This window comes from Myotis brandtii, unplaced genomic scaffold (assembly GCF_000412655.1).
Source record: "Myotis brandtii unplaced genomic scaffold, ASM41265v1 scaffold363, whole genome shotgun sequence".
In the NCBI taxonomy this organism is placed as follows: domain Eukaryota; kingdom Metazoa; phylum Chordata; class Mammalia; order Chiroptera; family Vespertilionidae; genus Myotis; species Myotis brandtii.
This window is the reverse complement of record NW_005363938.1, coordinates 2,164,726-2,185,870: the sequence shown is the minus strand read 5'-3', so window position 1 is coordinate 2,185,870 and position 21,145 is coordinate 2,164,726. Positions and strand designations below refer to the sequence as shown.

The window sequence follows — 21,145 nt, the reverse complement described above, 5'->3', positions numbered from 1 at the left end:
AGGACCTGTGCGGTCTGCACGGTGGTTCCATCTGCCCTAGTGGCGTGTTTTGGGAGCCTCACCTGCTTTTCCTCTCTCCCCTCCCCTGGGCCCTCTCTCTGCCCCCATCTTTCCTACGTGTGCTACAGGTGAAGGCCGCCCTGTACCTGAGCTACATACGGGCCGTGGACACCCCACTCTGCCTCTACGCACTGTTCCTCTTCTTCTGCCAGCAAGTGGCCTCCTTCTGCCGCGGCTACTGGCTCAGCCTGTGGGTGGACGACCCCACCGTGGATGGGCGGCAGACACAGGCGGCCCTGCGAGGCTGGGTCTTCGGGCTCCTGGGATGCCTCCAAGGTACCCCTCACTGGCCTTCCTCACCCTCCATCCTCATCCCCATCCGGGTGCTCAGGGCTCCCTGGCTCTCCCATCCCTGGATCACTGTTCTCCCTGAAGATCTGTGCAAATATCCTAGGTCTAAGCCCAGACCTGCATCCTTAAGATGGGAGGCGGGGGACACGGCACATCCCTCCCTTTCTGGAACCCTCAGAGTCTCTACCAGACTCACTGGCAAATGCAGACTGTCGACCTCCAGATGTTGGGGCAGCTGAGTACTTAGGTGGGGGCAGACACAACAATTCAGCTGGCTCCGCCTCTCCCCCCACCCCAGCACAGAGGGCAAGCCCAAGGTCTGACGGCTGGGGACTGTCAGCACCCCCACCCCCACCCCTTCAGATGAGCTTCGTGTTTTTTGATGCCCTGTTGTTAGGGACAAACACGTTAAGAACTGTTGTCATCTTGGAGAATTGACCCATTATCATTATGTAATGCCCCTCTTTTTCCTGGATAACTTTCCTTAGTTTGAGGTATTCTCCATTTGAAAATAATAACAATACTAACTATATGTCTATAATAGAGGGTGTCCCCCCAAAAATATACACACTTAACAGCTGATTGCTCCATTGATGTTTCTTTTTCAGATTTCACCCATCGGAATTATTAATTATTCAAAGTGTGTATACATTTTTGGGGACACCCTGTATACTAACTATATGAATATATATCTAGTTTAAGCAACAAGAAAATGTATTGCCTTACCTGGTATAGGACTGGAATCCATAGATAAGTAGCTTCAGGTATGGCTGAATCCAGGGCTCCAATGAGGCTGTAGGAATGGCTTCATTTTCTTCCTCTGTGATAGCTTCCTGTCCAGGCAGGCTTCTCCCCCTAGTGATGAGATGGTATGCCACAGCTCCATCTTGGCCACCTCAAAAAAGCAAGCACCTCTTTCCTGAAAGCCCTAGCAAAGTCCCAGGTCTCACTCTCATTGGCCCGTGTTGGGTCACGTGTTCATCTCTGAACCTACTGCAGTGGTTTGGGTTGGCCAGGAATGAAATTTGCCCCACCCCAGAAACCGGGAATGAAGTTAGCCCCATTCCAAGCCCATAGCTTGGCATGGGAGGAAGGGAGTATATGTTTCCGAGGGCTACCATAAAACAAATGACCACAAATTTGGTAGCTTAGAAGAACAGAAATTATCTCACAGTCCTGAAGCCAGGAGTCCAAAATCAAGGAGTCGGCAGGATTGGTTCCTCTTGGAGGCTCTGAAGGAGGATCCATCCTGTGCCTCTCTCTCAGTTTCTGCTGGTCACTGGCAGTCCTGGCGTTCCTTAGCTTGTAGCATGTCACTCCAGTCTCTGCCTCTGGCTTCACATCACCATCTGTGTCTCTGTGTGGCTGCTCCTCTTCTTTTTTTAAAAAATATTTTTTTATTGATTTCAGAGAGGAAGGGAGAGGGAGAGAGAGCTAAAAACATCAATGATGAGAGAGAATTATTGATCGGCTGCCTCCTGCACACCCCACACTGGGGATCAAGCCCACAACCCAGACATGTGCCCTGACCGGGAATCAAACCCTGACCTCCTGATTCATAAGTTGACGCTCAACCACTGAGCCAGGTGGGCGGTGCTCCTCTTCTTAAAGGGACACTAGTCATTGGATTTAGAACCCACCCTAAATCCGGAATGATTTTATCTCAAGATCTTTCACTAATAACATCTGCAAAGATCCAAATAAGATCACACTCCGAGGTGCCTGGTGGAGGGTGATTCCGTCAAGGGATCATCAGGGTGGCCAAGTCATGAGCTGGCCAACATGGGTGGGGGTGAGGGTCCCCAGCCCTCATGCTCTGACACCCTCTCTTTCCGCAGCTATAGGGCTGCTTGCCTCCACGACCACAGTGCTCCTAGGGGGCATCCGGGCATCCGGCCGGCTCTTCCGGAGGCTCCTGTGGGACGTGGCGCGGTCTCCCATTGGTTTCTTCGAGCGGACGCCCATGGGGAACCTGCTGAACCGCTTCTCCAAGGAGACAGACACCATAGACGTGGACATCCCAGACAAACTCCGGTCCTTGCTGATTTACACCTTCGGACTCCTGGAGGTCACTCTGGTGGTAACGGTGGCCACCCCGCTGGCTGCCGTGGCCATCCTGCCATTGCTGCTCCTCTACACTTGGTTTCAGGTAGGGAGAGGCTGGGCAGGCTCCTGTGGCCAACTGAGGTCACCTCAGCCAGGCCCCTGTCCCTGGGCAGGAGTCCGTGTAACAGGTTCTGCCCAGCTGGGCAGTTGGGGCCACCCCTGAAGACTTCCCAGAGGCAGAGACACCAGCCTGTTTCTAACACCTGTTCTTATCTGTGTCTCCCAAATGTTCACATCGAAGTGCTTCGTAGCTAACATTTTGTCCTGCTGCTGCTGAAATGAGCTTCCTCCTCTCCAAATATTTGGAAACCAAAAAGGCATTGCAAGGTCTCAAAGACTGCATTAGACTAGCCTCTTTCAGTTGCCAGAGACCAACTTAAATGAGTTTAAACAGAAGAACAGAATTTAATGGCTTACGTGCAGTAGTTGCGGTGGCCAGCTGCCACCAGGATGCAGTCACTCTCTGTGGCCAAGTCATGAGCTGGCCACCATAGGTGGGGGTGAGGGTCCCCAGCCCTCATGCTCTGACACCCTCTCTTTCTGCAGCTATAGGGCTGTTTGCCTCCACGGCCACAGTGCTGCTAGGGGGGATCCGGGCATCCAGAATGCTCTTCTGGAGGCTCCTGCTCTTCCGGAGGCTCTATGGTTCTCAAAGTGTGGCCCTGGGCCAGCAGAGAATTGCCTGAGAGCCGGTTAGAAATGTACATTCTCAGGCCCTACCCACAACCTACTGACTCTATGGGAGTTGGGCCCAGAAATCTGGGTTTTAATAAACTCTCCAGGTAATTCTGATACATTCAGATGTTTAAGAACCACTGATTTAGCTCTGCTTGGCCCAATTTTGCACACACTCTCTTTCCAGGGGTCAGGTTTGATGGTCCCTTGCAACCTTATACTCATAGCATCCCACCTTAGCAACCCCAACACAAAAAAACCTTTACTCCAGCTCAGTGTTCGTATATCAATCCCAGGGAAGGTTCTGATTGGCCATTTATGGAGCATGTGTTTATCCCTGAACTAATCACTGTGACCAAAGGGAGAGTTTAGTCTGACTGGTTGGTTTGTATCATGTGACCACCTCTACAATCAGGTCCCACAATTGACAGCCACTTCCCTCAAAAAAAAAAAATCAGAAGTAGAGTAGAAGCAACCATGATAGTCAGACAAAAACCATGGCCACCACTGTCCTCCACAATGATCCCAGGTCTTCTCAACGTCCTCTTGACTTGGGGAGGGACTACTTTTCCATCGAGAGCTTGGGAGTCAGGCAGAGGTGGGTTTGAATTCAGGCCCGGCCACGTGCTGGATATAGAGGTTCAGACCAATTGCTCTGAGCCTCAGGTGTGCTCACCTGTAAACTGTGAATGCCACTGATGCCCACCTCACGATTACTGAATACTGTTTGTAAAGAGCCTGGACTGCAGCCCGGGTGTTCAGCAAATGCACGTTCCCCCGTGCCAGCTGTACATACTTGCAACCTCAAACCAATGAACAGCACCTACTATCTGTGCATCATTATGTTCCCAGCCCCTGGCATGTACGGTAACCCTAGAGTTAAAGACATGAGTTCCACTTGGCCGACTGCCTTCCTTTGCCCTTTATGGTTTTGTTCCCACGGTAACTGGCCCTAAGTAAAGCAGTTGGCCTTAGAGCTGGGAATGAGACATTTACACCAGATTAGTGGTTTCTCAATCCTGGTTGTACAGTAGAATTACCAGGAAGGAGTTTTAAACATACCAAGGCCTGGGTGACACCACCAGAGATCTGATTGAACAGGTCTGGGTTGGGGCACTGGAGGTTTTTGAATCATCCCCTGTGATTTTAAAAAGAACTACGGAACTCTGATTTTGCAAGGAAATTGGAGTCCAGAGAGGAAAAGCAACTGGCCCAAGGTCACACAGCAAACTAGTAACAGTACTTGGGATTCCCTGAGCTTCTCAAACCACCTCTCTGTGTCTGTGACTTCTCCCCTTCCCACCACCCCCCCCCCCCCCCTTCAGAGCCTGTACGTGGCCACTTCGTGCCAGCTCAGACGCATGGAGTCAGCCAGGCACTCCTTCGTGTGTTCCCACGTGGCGGAGACGTTCCAGGGCGGTGCAGTGGTCAGGGCTTTCCGGGCCCAGGGCCCCTTCGTCGCTCAGAACAATGCCTACATGGATGAAAGCCAGCGAGTCAGTTTCCCACGGCTGGTGGCTGACAGGTAGGAAAGGAGCAGAGAAGACCTTGCAATCCATCTGTGTCCCCAGAGCGTATCATATTGTGTGGCCAGAGAGGTAAAGTGGCCTGCCCAAGGTCACACAGCGCGCTGGGGATGAAGCTGAGGCTAGGTCCCATGGGTGTACTTGGCTTACACTGTGAGTGGATGGAAGCTAGCCTGAGGGGCTCCCAATAGCAGGTGGGCAAGGAGGCACAGATGTCAGCAAAAGGGAAGACGCCTCTGTTGCCTTGGTGACAAGGCAGCAACATAAGCATCCTTGGCCTCTTCTTAGTACTAAGCAAGAATAAGAACACAAGCTTTGAGCACAGACACAGGTTCAAATCCCAGCTCTGCAGCTTACGAGCTGGGTGTTCTTGGGCACATTATATAACTTCTCTGAGCCTCGTTTGTCCAAGTGGGATTGCACTCATGGAGTGGCGATGCGGATTAAAAAAATACACTCATAGCTAATACCTGTAACATGCTTATTATGTGCTCAGTACTGAGCACTCTACATGGCTCAATTAATTTAATCCTATTAGTAACCCCGTGAGGCAGAGACTGTTTTATACATGGTGAATCTTAGGCAGAGAGAGATTTAGGAACTGCCCACGGCCACACAGTGAATATGTGGTAGAACCAGGATTTGAACCCAAGGAGTCTGGTACCAGAATATAGAGAGTGAAGCACACAATTTATTGATTAGGTGCTCAATAAATGTGAATTCTTTCCCCGCTTTTGTCAGCTCCCTAGTCAGCTGGGGCGATCAGGCCCTGTAGCTGTGAGCAGTGTCTCAATGCCATATGCCTTTTGGGTAACCTGCCTTGCCCCTTCCTGGAGTCCTAGCCTAGGGAGGAGGAACCTTATGAACATTTAGAAAGCACCTACCATGTGCAAGCCTCAGTGATTTCCATGCTATATATAGCACATCTCACTGAAACCTCTCAACTGTAATGAATCAGATGTTACTTCACTCCATAGATGGGTAAATCGAGGTTCAAAGAAGTGAAGGGTTTCCCCAAGGTCTAGGGAGTGGGAGAACCTAGGTGGGTCTTTGTTCATTCATTTGTTAGTTGGTTCATTGAGAAAAATGACCTGTTGGAAAGGGTATGTGCTTTCTGGCATCATTCAGACAGATGTGGCCTCAAATCCTGATGTTTGTTATGTGTCTGGACTTAAGCAAGTACCTTACCCTTCTGAACCTCAGCGTCCTCAGCTGTCAAATGGGGAAAACAACCACCCCCTTTGTGGGGTTGTTGGGAGGACTTGGTGTTATATGTAGAAAGCCCAGAGTTCCCTAAAGACAGGGATTTTTATTTGTTTGGTTCATGGTTGTATCCCCAGCACCTCCAATATGCGTAGCACACAGTAGGTGCTCAATACACATCTGCTAATGAATGAATGAATGGTAGAGTAGGAATTCAATAAAAGGGGGTGTGCATTTATTCATCCATTCAGCATATATCTGTCGAGCACCTACTCTGGGCTGGGTCCTATGCTAAGTACTGGGGACAGAGCATGAAGGAGACCAAGCAACTGCCTTCGCAGAGTTCTCGATCTCCTGGTGGAGACTGAGAGTCAGGGACTGATTAAGTAGTTGAATTATGAAGAATGACGACTGTCAAGAAGGAAGTTATCAGTGCTGTGTTGGAGAGAAAAGGAGGAGCAGTCCTGGAAGGCTCTCTGAGGAGGTGATGTTCAAGCTGACCTGTGCATGAACATAAGATGGTGGCCACGTGAACATGGAGACTGGGTTTAGTCCGGAAAACACAAGGGTATATGACTTGGCATATCCCAAGCACAGAATATTGGCAGCATGGCAAAGCTTAACTAAAGCACCTACTGTGCGCCGAGCCCTGGGCTGGGCACAGGTGAGACAGCATTAATTCCCCACCCACTGAGCTTGGGTAGGGCCTGGGTATGGAGGATGCCATGGTCAGGACCCCCATGGGCACTCAAGCTGGCACCATGATCAGACCTTGTGCCCAGAGGAGCAGGTCCCACAGAGAGGGCCCCCGCTGACCCTGCTTGTACCTGCACCCCCTTTCAGGTGGCTCGCTGCCAACCTGGAGCTCCTGGGGAACGGGCTGGTGTTTGCCGCTGCCACGTGCGCTGTGCTGAGCAAGGCCCATCTCAGCGCTGGCCTCGTGGGCTTCTCCGTCTCCGCCGCCCTCCAGGTACTCCTGACACCCCAACCTGATTCCAAGGAGTAGGCAGAACAGAGACAGACCGATCCATGTAAGGGGGACCTTCAAGGACCCAAGTCCAAACTACCAAGCAGTGAGGAAAACCAGGCTCTTACAAGAGCTTAGCTGAGGTGACCTTGCTGGACCTTGAGCAAGAGTCTTCCGTCTCCGAGCCTCAGTGAGCTCATCTGAAAAATGGGGTATTAATCCCTTCACTAGTTGAGATAAAGTATATAGAGTGTATTCCCAGTGCATTGTTAACTTTTTGTTATCTATTAATAACAATATTTGATGTCAGGTCATGCCATCTGTGAAGGGAAAAATATACTTGTAAGTAACATTCATTATGAATGAGGCATTGTTCTAAGAGCTTTATAAACATTAACTCATTTAATCCTGCCCCCAACCCCATCAGGGGTACTATTATTATCCCCATTTTACAGTTGAGGCAACTAAGCGTAAGCCTAAAGCAAGGTGAGAGGTCAAAGCTTGGTGGGTGGGTATTCCTCTACTGCTTGGCCCAGAAGGCCTCTCTGTGGAGGGGGCTTGTGAGCTGTGGCCCAGAGGAAGGAAGAAAGGGAGGGAGGGAGGGAAGGAGGAAGGGAGGGAGCTTTTTTGGGGAAGGGACCAGCAGGAGGAAAGGCCCTGGGATGGAGGGGGGCGGGGGGCGTGACTGGTGTGCTAGAGGAAGAGCAAGCAGGTGGTATGGCCAGAGAGTGTGGGCGAGGGTGAGATTGGAGGGAAATGAGTTTGGAGAGAGGAGGGTGGGCCCTGGTGAGAAGCTGCCCATGGTTCCAAGTGTGATGAGCAATCGGGGGAGGAAAACCTCTCAGAACAGAAGTCAGCGGGGCCTGGGGCCTGCTGGGTGTCCCTGGGAGGGCCATACACCCTCTCTGGTCCTGTCTCCCCACCACCTGTATCAAGACAATGTGGACAAGCTGAGGTCTGAGGGCTCCTTTCTGCTCTGCATGCTCTGGTTCTACCGAAAGGAGAGGGGAGTCCTGGAGGCTACAGTCAAGTCCAGTCCCCTTATCTGCCCGAGGCCTGCCTCCCAGCCCCTGCTTCCAGGGAGCTGATGCAAACCTGTGGGGTGGTTTTACTCAAGCCAATCTGAGGTGTCTTCTCACACCAGGTGACCCAGACGCTGCAGTGGGCTGTTCGCAGCTGGACAGACCTGGAGAGCAGCATCGTGTCGGTGGAGCGGATGCAGGACTACACTCGGACACCCAAGGAGGTGGGGGGCAGTGGGGGTGGAGGGTCTGCCCCACCTGGGACTTACAGCAGAGGGCAGTGGGCCAGGTGGACGTCTGCCGTGGGCTTTGGAGCCCCCACCAGTGTAGGCCGGAGTCCCAGCCAGGGCCCCGGTAATGGTTAAGAGCATGGGGTCTGGAGCCGAGTCAGATCCTGGGTCCTTTGCTCCCTTGACTGGGCAAGCAGGTCCTTCTTCTGAGTGACAGGGGACAGGAGGAACAGGAATGCCACCGCCAGGTAACGGCACATGATAGCGACATTACAGGGACAGAAGAGCCGCAGAGCCACTAACAATGCTGGGTACACTGGGAGGGTCAAGTGAGATCCCACAATAAAGGGCTTACTTAGTGCAGGGTCTGGCGCAAATAAACAAGCAATACACGCCCACTGCTCTCATTAGCTCCATTTCACAGATGGGGAAACTGAGACTTAAGAGGGTGGAGTGACCTGTTCAAGGTCACAGGGATACCAATGGCAGCATTGGACTCCCTGCTGCACAGACCTGCCCTCTTCACAAAGGCAAAAAAGAGGACCTACCCTACTAGAGGAAGAAAGAATATTATTTGACAATTAACAGTGGCTAATAATAATTTAAAAAGATAAAGAATAGCCAGCGCCATCATTTTTATGCTACCAGATATTTGTTTTTAGCTTTGCTATGTTCCACGTCCCTATAAAATAGCAGTAAACATACCCATTTTACAGAAGAGGAAACTGAGGCTCAAAGAGGTAGACCTTTTGTGAGAAGCCTCAGAGAATGGCTCCTCTGACTCAGTGTCCCCTTCTGCCCCAGGCGCCCTGGACACTGCCCACCTGTGAAACCCAGCCCCCCTGGCCTTGTGGGGGCCAGATCGAGTTCCGGGACTTGGGGCTGAGACACCGACCCGAGCTCCCGCTGGCCGTGCGGGGTGTGTCGTTCAAGATCCACGCAGGAGAGAAGGTGAGCAGCGCTTCCAGACCTTCTTCCTCATGGAAGCCAGGCCACAGGGCAGCTGGAGAGGACTCGGGGCCATGGCCAGGCTGGGCATCTCCCCAGGGCTCAGGCCCTGAGCACCTTCCCATTCCACATCCCCACCCCGGGGCACCTCATCTTCAGGCCCACCACCCCCTAAGTTGAACTTATCTCACCAAACCTGACTCCACCAGGGGAAACCCACTCACCCACCTTGATGCCATCTCCCCAGCTTCCCTTTTCTTCTTTCTTGAACATCAGTTGAACTATCGGGCAAAGTGCTAAATGCTCCATATACTTCACCCAGTTTCATGGGCTCAGATCCTGGCTCTGCCAAAGCTCACCTCGGGCAAGTTACTTCATGAGTCAGTTTTCCCACCTGTAAATGGGAATGCCAATGTCAACGTCACATAGCGGTGTTTTGAAGTTTAACTGCCTGGAACAGTGCCTGGAACAGAGCACATGCCTCAGAAATGTTTACCAGTGCTTTCATTCATTAGCATTTGCATTTTCACTCTGACAACAGCCCTATGAGGAAGACGCTAGTATTGTCCCATCTATCCCGTTAGGCTCCTTCACTGAATCCCTCTTCTCCCTTCCCACCCTGTGACACTTCCTCCCTGAAGCCCTCCTTGCCCTCCCCCTGATGGCCCCAGGCCCCCATCTGAGCCCTCAGCCTATATCTGTTCGCCTGTGACCTTTATTTGAGCATGTCTTTCCCCTGCTCAAGACCTTCCACCTGCTCCAGGCTTCCTTCAGGGCAAAGCCCAGACTCCTGAGCTTGGCAGTCAAGGTCCTGCCCAGCTCTCTGCTGCATTCAGTGCCCTGCCGGGGCTGAGTCCACATTTGTGGAGCAGCTGCCTCTGGGAGCTCAGGGAGCTTTCAATCTAGCACTGTGGTTTACCTGGAATCTCCCCCGTCTCTGAACTCCTGCTTGCCTTTCAATATCCCACTCAAGTACCCCTCCTCCATGAAGCCTTCTCTGATTACCTCATCAACCCCTATCCAAGGGAGTAGGAACAGCTTACCTCCTGGCTTACCTCCATTGCTACAGGTCCGGAGCTTGATGGTAGAGAGTGATCATCACACTTTATTAAAATTAAGTTTACTCAGTCGCCCTCCTTTCGAGAGCACACAGTCCTTTGGCGCAAGGACTCTTTATTTTTATGCTGGTGTCTAAGAGGGTGGCTGTCATACAGTGGGGTGACACATTTCATTCATTTATTAAACAAATAGTGTCGACCCCCCACCATGTGTCAGACACTGAGCATGCAACAGTCAGCAAGAAAGATAAGAATGAAAGGGTAGATGGGGGACAGATCAAAGGATGGACAGATAAATGGAAGGATGGGGGATGGATGGCTGGGATGGGGATGGATGGAAGGAAGGATGATGGTTAGATGGCTGGACAGGAGGTCGTGGGAGAAAGGATGAGAGATGGATAGAAGGAAGGATGAGGGACAGATGGAAGGATGGGACATGAATAAAATGACATGGGGCTGGAAGGAAGAATGAGGGATGATGGAGGGCTGTGGACGGAAGGATGGGGGAAATGGAGGAACAGAGGAGGGTACGGATATGGAAGGAAGGTTGTGGGAATAGTTGGGAAGATAGGAGAGACATGTTGGGATGAGGGAAAGATAGAGAAGAATACAGACAGAAGGTTGGGTGGATCGACGATGGATATAGGGAAAGTTGGGTAGATGGAAGGATGGATGCCCAAAGGATGATGGGTAGTGGGCGGATGGATCTTGGGTGCAGGGGAAACATCTCCCAAAGAGATGCCCAGGAAACCTAGGCTGTGCCCGCCTTCTTCTGGCCCGGCCTAGTCACAGGGGCCTTGCCCTCTCATCCCCTGGCAGGTGGGCATTGTTGGCAGGACGGGGGCTGGGAAGTCCACCCTGGCGGGGGGCCTGCTGCGGCTCCTGGAGGCAGCTGAGGGTGAGGTCTGGATCGACGGGGTCCCCATCAGCCATGTGGGGCTGCACACGCTGCGGTCTAGGATCACCATCATCCTCCAGGTGAGGCCTCGGGACAGGGTGGGCAGAGGTGGGATCGTGGCTGGGCCAGCCCTGACCCATTGCCCGTCCTGGCCAGGACCCCATCCTGTTCCCCGGCTCTCTGAGGAGGAACCTTGACATGCTACAGGAGCACACGGACGAAGCCATCTGGCAGGCCCTGGAGACGGTGCAGCTCAGAGCCCTGGTGGCCAGCCTGCCCGGCCAGCTGCAGTACGAGTGTGCCGACCAAGGCGATGACCTCAGGTAGGGTTGCCCCACCACAGCCTGGACCTCAGGGAGCTGGAGGGAGAGGCACGTGTGGCCACGGCTCTCCCCAGGGGCAGTCTGCCCTGGAAGTGTGCCTTCCCCATAGATCATCAACCCCATCCTATTAATAATCACGGTAGGAGCCCCGACCCTTGTCAGCAGTTCCAAACTCCAACACCATCTCTGAATATCACGTCTCTTTTTCCTAAATTCGGTTTCCCAATTTAGTTAGTGGCAAAACCCAACCTCTACTGACACAAGACTACATAGAGCCTTTATCCCACCCAGCACCTATTTTGCTATAGAAATAACGTGTGTGATATTGGGTGCTGGACCCATGCCCACTGAGGGTACCAAGTATGCCTTTGAAAACATTTAAAATGTAGTAAAAAATACACCGTAAAATTGACCATCTTACCCATTTTTAAGTGTATACTTCAGTAGCATTGAGCACATTTATATCACTGTGCTACCCAACTTCAGAACTTTTTCATCTTGCAAAACTGAAACTCAAAAACTCTTTAAACAATTCCCTATTTCCCCATCCTCCCAGGGAAACTGAGGCACGGCGGGTTCGAATGACTTGCCTAAAGTCACCTGATCAAAAAATGGCAGGATGGGGATTTCTACCAGCTCTGTGGACTGGGGGCCACCACTTCTGTGGCTGTTGTGGAGACGCATTTGTGGGCACGCCTTGCAAACCCTGATGTGTAGACACACAAACATCTGGCCTGATTGTCCCACTCCCTCCTAGCCTGGGCCAGAAGCAGCTGCTGTGTCTGGCACGTGCCCTTCTCCGGAAAACCCAGATCCTCATCCTGGACGAGGCCACGGCCGCCGTGGACCCGGGGACTGAGCTGCAGATGCAGGCCGCCCTTGAGAGCTGGTTTGCCCACTGCACGGTGCTGCTCATCGCCCACCGCCTGCGCTCCGTGATGGACTGTGCCAGGTAAGTCCCCCCAAGGCGCTGGCCCCAGGGACCCTGCAGTGGTGAAGGAAGGCATCCGCATTTAGAGCTGGAAAGGTGATGGAATGGATTATCAGGTGCCCATTGTACAGGTGGCAAGACTGATGCCCAAAGGGGGAGAGATGAGCCCAAGGACATATGCCCAGTAGATGCTTACAACCAGGAAACCACGCAGAAGGCCAGACTTCTGGGGAGCAAACCTCAGAGCAGGCATGCTGGGCTCTCCGAGCAGCCCAGGCTGGTGTCCAAGGAGCTGCCTATCTCCTTCTCCCCCGCAGGGTGCTGGTCATGGACAAAGGGCAGGTGGCAGAGAGCGGCAGCCCTGCTCAGCTGCTGGCCCGGAAGGGCCTGTTCTATAGGCTGGCACAGGAGTCAGGCCTGGTCTGAACCAGACCCCTCAACCCTCCCGCCACGCCAACCTGGAAAGACGTGCCATGCCCTGGAGATACCAGTGACCTGGGGGTCATCAGCAGAGTCTAGACCCCTCTGCTCTCCGGGATTGGGTGGCAAATGGCAGGGAAAGTGGACGATCATCACAGACCCAGGAGGATGCAGCAACCCCCAAGGTCGGCCTGATCAGAGCCCGTCCAGCCTTGTCCATCCTGGACCCAAAGTGGACAGTGGCTCTCAGCCCTGGCTGCCCATTGGACCCACGTGGAACCTCAAGACCTGCCCACACCCAGGCTCTACCACAGACCAATGAAGTCATTAACCCTGTGGCAGGGCAATGGTGTGTGTACTTTCCCAAATTAACCCTTTTATTTCGAGATGAGTGTAGATTGACCAGCAGTTTTAAGAAATAATCCACAGAATGCCTGTGCACCCTTTTCCATTTCCCCCAAAAGTAACACCTTGAAAAACGCTAGCGTGGTATCACAACCAGGATATTGACATTGGTACCATACACAGATCCTGCTCAGATTTCCCTGTACTAGTATGTGTGCGTGTGCATGCGTGTGTGTGTGTGTGTGTGTGTGTGTGTGACTTCTACACAATTGTATCACACGTATAGGTGGCATCCACCACCACTTCCATCACCACGACGACCCCTGGGGCTGCCGTTCTGTGACCACACCCTTCCCTCCTGCCCCCGCGGCCCCCAACATGCTCTCCATTCGGGCACACGGTATATTTTTAAAGCTCCCCGTATGATCCCAACATGCACCAGGACTGAACGCCATGGCTCCTGCTGCTCCTCCCACCCTTGTACACGGGCTCCAAGAGGCATCTTGTCTGAATTAGACACATGAGCCACGACCCACACCACGATGGGGCCCTCTGGGCACAAGCATGAGGACACACGGGCACGCAGTTCAGCTCCGAAGGCCAGAGGGGAGGGGCCGGGACTTCTTCAGGAGAAGTCCTGAGGGAATCGCTCCGGACCTGGCACATGTCATACATCTGTTTGTTACAGACCAAATTCCAGCTTCTTGGGGGAGCCCCAGAAGCAGTCAGAACATCCCAGGCATTTCTGTTCATACTTCCTCCCCCGAGGGGGCCGTGTGGGAAATGCTGCTGGAGTCAGAGGTCAGGGTGGTGACGGGCAGCCCCTGCCTTCCTGAAGGGCGGTGCACAGCGCAGGTGCTCAGGCCTGTTTCTGACAGCGGTCGGAATCTTAGTGCAGGGCTCTTACGACTGCCTTCAGGCACCAGGAAAGGGGGCTCGATTCTCAAGTAGCCAAAGCCGAGGTTCCCCAGACACAGCTAACTGTAGTGCAGCGTGAGCAATGAGGCAACCCAGGCTCCTCACTGACTCATGGCATTGCTGCAGGAATAGAGGAAGCTAATACACGGAAACGTGTTCAGAGCCGAGCCGGGCACAAAGTGCGTGCCCAATAAACGTTCACGATGATCACTGTTGTATCTGAGGGCCTCTGTGGGCAGCGAGAAGGGTCCACACACCAGGACTTTTATTCTGGTCACTACCGACATGTGGGGTAGATAATTCTCTGCCACGTGGGGTTGTCCTGGGCACTGTGGGATGTGTAGCAGCATCCCCGGCCTCCACCCACTAGATGCCAGTAGTACCCCCGCCTCCAGTTGTGACAAAAATGTCTCTAGATGTTGCCAGATGTCCCGGAGGGAATCAAATCCACCCAGTCCAGTCACTGGGCTAACCCGGCCCATTGCCACCAATAATCTCCTGAGACCGGGGCAGTGGCTGCGCTGGTGCACCAGCAGGCGCCTGTGGACACCCAGCTGCCTGACAGGACACAGCCTGCTCTACCTCGTCAGGTCACAGGGACTTCCTAATGGGACATCCCGACACAGGTTTCCAGCCCAGAGTGATCCACATTTAATTGCAGCTTCTACCTCCCTCGGCCGAGATGTGGCGAGCAGCGCATTTTGATGACTTCAGATTGGGGTAGGGCGCCTGCACCTCTTGCTTCTCCCCTGTTGTGCCTATGAAGTGCTGGCCCCACCATTACTGGCAATTACGAGCTCCATTTCGCAGATGAGGAAACTGAGGCTCAGACAGTTGCCATGACCTGCCGAGGTCACCCAGTTAGTAAGTGGCAGGGAGGGGATCTGCCCCTGGGGCCATCTCACACCAAAGCCCAAGTCATCATGTGGGGGTTGTCTTTCCAACTTGGGAGCCTGGAAAGGGACCCGACATAGCGCTTCTCGTTGCTCTGCCGGGAGCTGAGCCACCGGACGGCCCGGCAGAGCGGCCGCAGGCAAAGGCGGCAGCAGCTGCGTGTTTGGCAAACTCACTTGGGGTCATTCCAGGGTCACAAAAGCCTACTTTCACGGAAGGAGATGGTCTGCCAGGGCGCAGAGTATGGGCCACAGGAGCCAGCGCCCACGAGCCTGCTGACAAGGCTGCTGCTGGCCCACACCCTTGCTGTGGGGACGCTGTGGGGACCAGCCTGCATGCCATCCAGGCCACTAATCCCCTCCCCTCCCCCCCCACCGTGGCTCCTGCCAGCAGAGCCTGGCTGGCGGGGAACACACACATCCAGGGAAGCCACACATGGAGCTGATCGCACCTGCATGGTCATTTACTTCATTTGAGACACTTAAGAGTGGGTGTGAGTCGTCCACACTCTCCCTTCTATGGTGACCTGGAAGCCAGCTCCTGAGAGGCAAGGTCAAAAGGCGAGAACAGCCTGGCTCTCGCAGTGGCTGCTTGGAAGGGAGTGATCCTGCAGGGGCGCCTGACCCTCATCGGGACGTGTATGAGCAAGAAATAGAACCCTGTGTTCATTTCCCATGAGTTTGCGGCTACAGCACGGCCCAACCTATCCTGACTGTATTAACACAAAGGGATTTTCAAGGGCCACGTGATTTTTGCCTTAGAACCTGACCTGGGCCACACACACATCACTGCTCATCTTCACAACGTTCCCACCGTGCAGGTGTGATCAGCTCCACTTGACAGATGAGGCAACAGGGACTAAGTGACTTGCCCAGGGTCACACAGCCAGCAAATGACAAGGGCAGGACTCAGCGCAGGTCTGTCTGACCCCAGAGCCCAGGCTCTGTCCACCGGGCCACGCTGACCCCCCACTCTACCCCACACAGCTCTTAACCTCTAGGCTCCCATTTCCGACAGGGGCTCCCACTAGAGATGGCATGTCTGCCAACAGGAAAGAAGGAAAGCAGACAAGAGGGGAGCCGCTGACTCCCAGAGGAGATGGCTGAAACCCCAAAGAAAATGGAATCGTTATTAGAAAGAAATAAAATTTTTTTTTTTTTACTGCAAATTGCTTGTAAATGTTCTCGTTTCCAGTGTAAGTCATTACAAAACGATTCCCAAGAAAAACTTGGTTTATCTAATGTGAAAGAATGGTATAACTTACAAAAAATAAATATATATTTCCACCTAAAGGAAGATGCTTTTCTGGATTTGAAGTCAGCAAGGGAATCTCGGGGCAGCAGTGGCCCCTCTGCTTTGTGGGTCTCCCCTGGGTCTCTGGTCGCGAGACCTAAAGGACGGGCCCTGGAGGTCTCCACTCGCTTTTTCTTCAGGAACCCGCAGACCCGCTGTCAGATGCCGGCCACCTTGGCTTTCCCTGGGAGAGCTGCTCCCGGCCCAACACTTCCGCCCAAGAAATTAAGTTGGGAGAGTGTTTCTCCCAGGAGCAGTACTTTAAAAAAAAAAAAGAAAAAGAAAAAGAAAAACAATCACTGATACTCGTGAATGGGTTCTTTTCTTGTCCTGGAACACACTCAGTAACTACACGTCCGGTTCTCCACACTGCCGCCTCTGACAGCTAGCCGGAGGCCAAGGGTGAGGAACTGAAATCTAAAAACGAGGAGAAGTCTCAACAGAGCTCGATTCAGTACCCGCTGGTCATCCGTGGCGGTGCCCAGTGCTCCTGGCTTTGAACCCTTCACAACCACGAGCAAACCCCTTCCAGGTGCCTCGAGGTAATCCATTCTGGCAACTGGCAAAAGGAGGCAGGAGGAAAGGCAGAGAAAAGACCGGCGTGGCTGAGGAGGTGAGCAGCCAACGTGGGAAACTGGTACTGAGAGAGGATCCCTCAGCCCTGGAGTTCCAGGTCCAGGTCCCCCGTAAGCCCAGCCCGTCCTGCCAACGAGAAGCCCACGGGTGATGAGGCTGCCTCTGGCCTGTGAAGCAAGTCTCGGTGCAGGCAGTGCTGGGACGCTGGCTCCGTGTCTGAGCGTCCAGACGACGGGATGGTTGGTAAGAGGAGTGTCCACAGCCCCCAGGACACCGCCTGAGGGTGAGGATGATCTTCACCAGGCCCCTCACCTCCAAACAGCAGCCCCAAGGAGACGAAGCATTCTGGGTGGAGCCCAGATGTTAGAGGTGCCAGGACAGCAGCCGAGGCCGAAGACTTGGAATTTCAGACTTTGGCTAAAGAGATTTGAGGCAGTTGGCTGGATTTGGTCACTAGCATGTTTTACGCAACCAATTTCTCGAGAAGTCTGGCTGCCAAACTTCCCTGCAGAGCACCAAGAGCACGAGCAGGCCCTCCCAGGTTGTGCGACGCCGGTGCGTCCTGCGGGGGTAACAGGCAAGGGTGTGCTGTGCGTGTCTTTGGTGGGCTGCGTCTCTGTGTCCCTCCTGTTTCTTCACAGCCAATTCCAGGTGGCGGACCAGAGGGTGGCTGCTTTGTGGTTTTGTTTTATTGGGTTTGGTTTTATTTCCTTTTTTGGTTTCAGTGTATGGGAGGCTTGGGTTCCCAAAGAGGCTGCTGACTCATCCTGGGACAAGGCATGTGGGCCTTGCAGGTCAAACCAGACGCACCAGCGCTGGGCTTACACCAAGCCGGCATCTTTGGCCATGCTGTAGAACAGGCCTCTCTGCTGCAGGAGGTCAGAGGGGGCGCCGCACTCCTGGATCTCTCCTTTGTCCAGGACGATCACTCTGCAAGCGGAGGGCACGCAGACATGAGTGGTAGGAGGGGTTGGCACCTCATGCCCGCAAGAGCCCAGCTGGGCAAATCCTGGCTTTGGGTCAGGCCCCTCACCTCTGTCTGTTAGGACTGCTGCAGTAGCCTTCCAACTGGTTACCCCTTCTCAAGCCCTATTCCTAGTCAATGTCAAAGTCCTGTGATGCTACACACGACACTCACTATCACCTACTCTGTTTCCTTCCCAGCACAATTTGCTTGTATTTATTGCCGTGTTTATTATCCGTCTCTGCACCCAGCCCCCAGCTAATCTATAAGGCCCCTTAGCCAGGCTTCCTGCTGAGTCCCCAGGACCTGGAACAGGGCCGGCTTTGTGGCAGGCACTGCACATGTGATGACTGAACAAATGACTGAGTGACGTCAAAAATACCTGGTACCACCCGGATAAAGCGAGGTCCCACCAACTGGGGCTGTCCCCATGCATAGGACAGTGTTGAATGAATGAATGAGTGAATGAGTGAGGTGGGCACCAAGGCCTAGAGGCCTTCTGTGCCAGATGCTTCACCTGGTGTAGTCCATGATGGTGTTGAGACGGTGAGCGATGGTAAGGACAGTACAATCGTCGAACTGTGTCCGGATGGTGGACTGAATGAGGTCATCGGTTTCCAGGTCCACGGCCGCCGTGGCCTCATCCAACACAAGGATCTTCGTCTTCCTCAGCAAGGCCCGGGCCAGGCAAACGAGCTGGCGCTGCCCAACACTTGACCAGAGAAAAAGACCAGGAGACAGAGAGTCAAAACCACCCCTGACCCTGAGCCCTGACCTGAGCTGGGAGGAGGGAGAAGAGACTTGGTGCTGCTTGGAGCAGGAGAGGGTCCACTCCCATACCCGTGCTGATGGCAGACATCACTAATCCATCACAATGTTCTTCCTGTTGAGCTAGAAGCGAGCTCGGGATCATTCTCAGCCCAGGGCTCAGAGGAATACGCAAACATTTGACATGTTCAGCGTGGGTAGTGTGACAGGCAGGAAAAGGGGCCCCGTATCCAGGCCCTCACAACTGACTCTGGATTCAACCACGTGCCTTGTTTTGGCCAATGGGGTGCTGGCCAACATAAGGCTGGCAGAAGCTTAACATGGGAATGTATGCCAGGGTTTGCACCTCTGCCATCACCATGACAACACGCCTGGGCTGGTCTGCTGGAGGATGAGGGACATGAACTGCCCCAAGGGAGGCCAATCAGATCAGCCAATTGCAGCGGACCCCCAGTCACATGAATGAGCCCAGTCATGATGAAACCTGGCTGAAACCCATTTTATAGATACTGAAACTGAGGCTCCAAGAAACAAGAGGCTCATGTGTGGCAGAGCTGGGACTCAAACCTGGATCAGACACAGATGCAAAAGGACAGAATCATCAAGCGCCCTGACCGAGGGGGAACCCACCTCAGGTTCTCCCCGCCTTCCGTGCACTCGTGGTTCAGCTTGTCAGGAAGGGCCGACACAAAGTTCTTCAGGTGAGCCAGCTCCAGTGACGTCCAGACCTCTTCATCCGAGTACTGGCTGAACGGGTCCAGGTTCATGCGGAGAGAACCCGAAAACAAAATGGGGTCCTGTTCAGAGAGAAGACAGCCGTCAGTATGTGAGGCTCAACGTCAGCTGGCCGTGGATGGGACAGAGGTGGGACACAGAGAGTTCTTGCCAGAAATGTTCACAATTGGGCATGAGAGTTCCTCAGAATCGCTATTTCTAGAGATCTTAATAATGGGGGCAACAAGAGGCTCATGTGTGGCAGAGCTGGGACTCAAACCTGGATCAGACACAGATGCAAAAGGACAGAATCATCAAGCGCCCTGACCGAGGGGGAACCCACCTCAGGTTCTCCCCGCCTTCCGTGCACTCGTGGTTCAGCTTGTCAGGAAGGGCTGACACAAAGTTCTTCAGGTGAGCCAGCTCCAGTGACGTCCAGACCTCTTCATCCGAGTACTGGCTGAACGGGTCCAGGTTCATGCGGAGAGAACCCGAAAACAAAATGGGGTCCTGTTCAGAGAGAAGACAGCCGTCAGTATGTGAGGCTCAACGTCAGCTGGCCGTGGATGGGACAGAGGTGGGACACAGAGAGTTCTTGCCAGAAATGTTCACAATTGGGCATGAGAGTTCCTCAGAATCGCTATTTCTAGAGATCTTAATAATGGGGGCGGGGGGGGACCTGGAAATCTCTGTGTTAGGTGAAATAGAATAGATTACTTTTTTGAGAAGACTTCCTGGAGTCTTCAATATGCACATCTTCCAGAAAGATGTGACATGGTTAATTCCTAATCGTCAGGTACTGTGGATTCCTCCCAATCCCCTGCCTCCAAAACAGAATCTTACAAGAAATTTCAGGAAAAATAACATTAAAAAGCAACATATTAGGGAAACAGCACCTTCAGGAATCAGTCTAGAAAATTCTTTTTTTTAAAAATCACATCTGTAGTATTTTTTTAACATATATTTTTATTGATTTCAGAGAGGAAGGAAGAAAGAGAAACATCAATGATGAGCTGCCTCCTGCACACCCACAACTGGGGATGGAGCCTGCAACCTGGGCATGTGCCCTGACTGGGAATCAACCAGGACCTCTTGGTTCATAGGTTGACGCTCAACCACTGAGGCATGCCAGCAGGGCTAGAAAATTCTTCTCACTTAGCTCTTGGAGGGGTAAGAGAGTTTTGTCCTGACTGACAGCCAGCAGAAAGCCAGTGCCTACGCCTCCCGTTAGATGCTCTGGGTGGCATGCAGGGACGACACCTGGTTAATTCCCATTGCTATTTATATGCCAAGAGGAGATTCAGTGGAGAAGTGACATAGCATAATTTTAATAAGAATAATAAAGCAGGAACACATTTATATCTGTATGCTGAAAACAGAAACGCATTGCTCTCAGTGGGACCCAGCGCTCCTGGTGGCCTCACACAGACCCCACCTGGGGGATGATGGTGATCTTGAAGCGGAGATCGTGCAGGCCGATTTTGGCGATGTTGACGTTGTCAATAATGATCTCTCCTTCTGAAGACTCCTTGATCCGAAACAAGCCCAGGGTCAGGGATGACTTCCCGGCTCCCGTCCGCCCCACGATGCCAACCTGTGGGACAGGAAGGACCAGCGTGAGGTGGGAATGCTGCTATCTGGGGGATACCTCCTGTCTCAGAACACCCTCATGTCAGTCATCTGCCCCAGAGCAGCTCAGTCATCTGGTCAACCAACTCCCACCACAGCCCTCTCCCTCCAGCTTCCTAGAAGCGTTCCTTTAGGGGCTGTTGTCGGCTCTTTATATGTTAAAATGATAATTAGCTCTTTTTATAAGCTACTAGACCTCCAAAGACCCAGGCATCAGACAGGGAGGGAATTTAAATAGGCCCTATTATTTTCAACTCATGATGATATTAAGTAATAATCAGGTTATTTCCCTCACACTGTTCTTTTTTCTTTTGTTGTTGTTGTTAATCCTCACCCCAGGATATTTTTTCCATTGATTTTGAGAGAGAGTGGAAGGGAAGGGGAGG

At 52.9% G+C, this 21,145-nt stretch overlaps 2 protein-coding genes across 2 annotated transcripts in view; one reads left to right on the top strand and one right to left on the bottom strand.

Moving 5' to 3' along the window:
* Positions 1-16,383, top strand: part of ABCC6 (ATP-binding cassette, sub-family C (CFTR/MRP), member 6) — a 53,081-nt gene extending 36,698 nt beyond the window's left edge. The window contains exons 21-30 of the mRNA XM_014544394.1: positions 129-336; positions 2,190-2,500; positions 4,458-4,657; positions 6,705-6,831; positions 7,973-8,074; positions 8,885-9,031; positions 10,906-11,064; positions 11,141-11,307; positions 12,065-12,259; positions 12,556-16,383. Coding sequence (XP_014399880.1) covers positions 129-336; positions 2,190-2,500; positions 4,458-4,657; positions 6,705-6,831; positions 7,973-8,074; positions 8,885-9,031; positions 10,906-11,064; positions 11,141-11,307; positions 12,065-12,259; positions 12,556-12,664 — 1,725 coding nt within the window. The 3' untranslated portion in view covers positions 12,665-16,383. The remainder of the gene's footprint in view (positions 1-128; positions 337-2,189; positions 2,501-4,457; positions 4,658-6,704; positions 6,832-7,972; positions 8,075-8,884; positions 9,032-10,905; positions 11,065-11,140; positions 11,308-12,064; positions 12,260-12,555) is intronic.
* The window catches only part of ABCC1 (ATP-binding cassette, sub-family C (CFTR/MRP), member 1), a 106,681-nt gene continuing 101,482 nt past the window's right edge, over positions 15,947-21,145 (bottom strand). Inside the window, exons 29-32 of the mRNA XM_005872052.2 lie at positions 20,566-20,724; positions 19,474-19,640; positions 18,166-18,360; positions 15,947-17,614 (exon numbers count right to left, since the gene is read on the bottom strand). Coding sequence (XP_005872114.1) covers positions 17,506-17,614; positions 18,166-18,360; positions 19,474-19,640; positions 20,566-20,724 — 630 coding nt within the window. The 3' untranslated portion in view covers positions 15,947-17,505. The remainder of the gene's footprint in view (positions 17,615-18,165; positions 18,361-19,473; positions 19,641-20,565; positions 20,725-21,145) is intronic.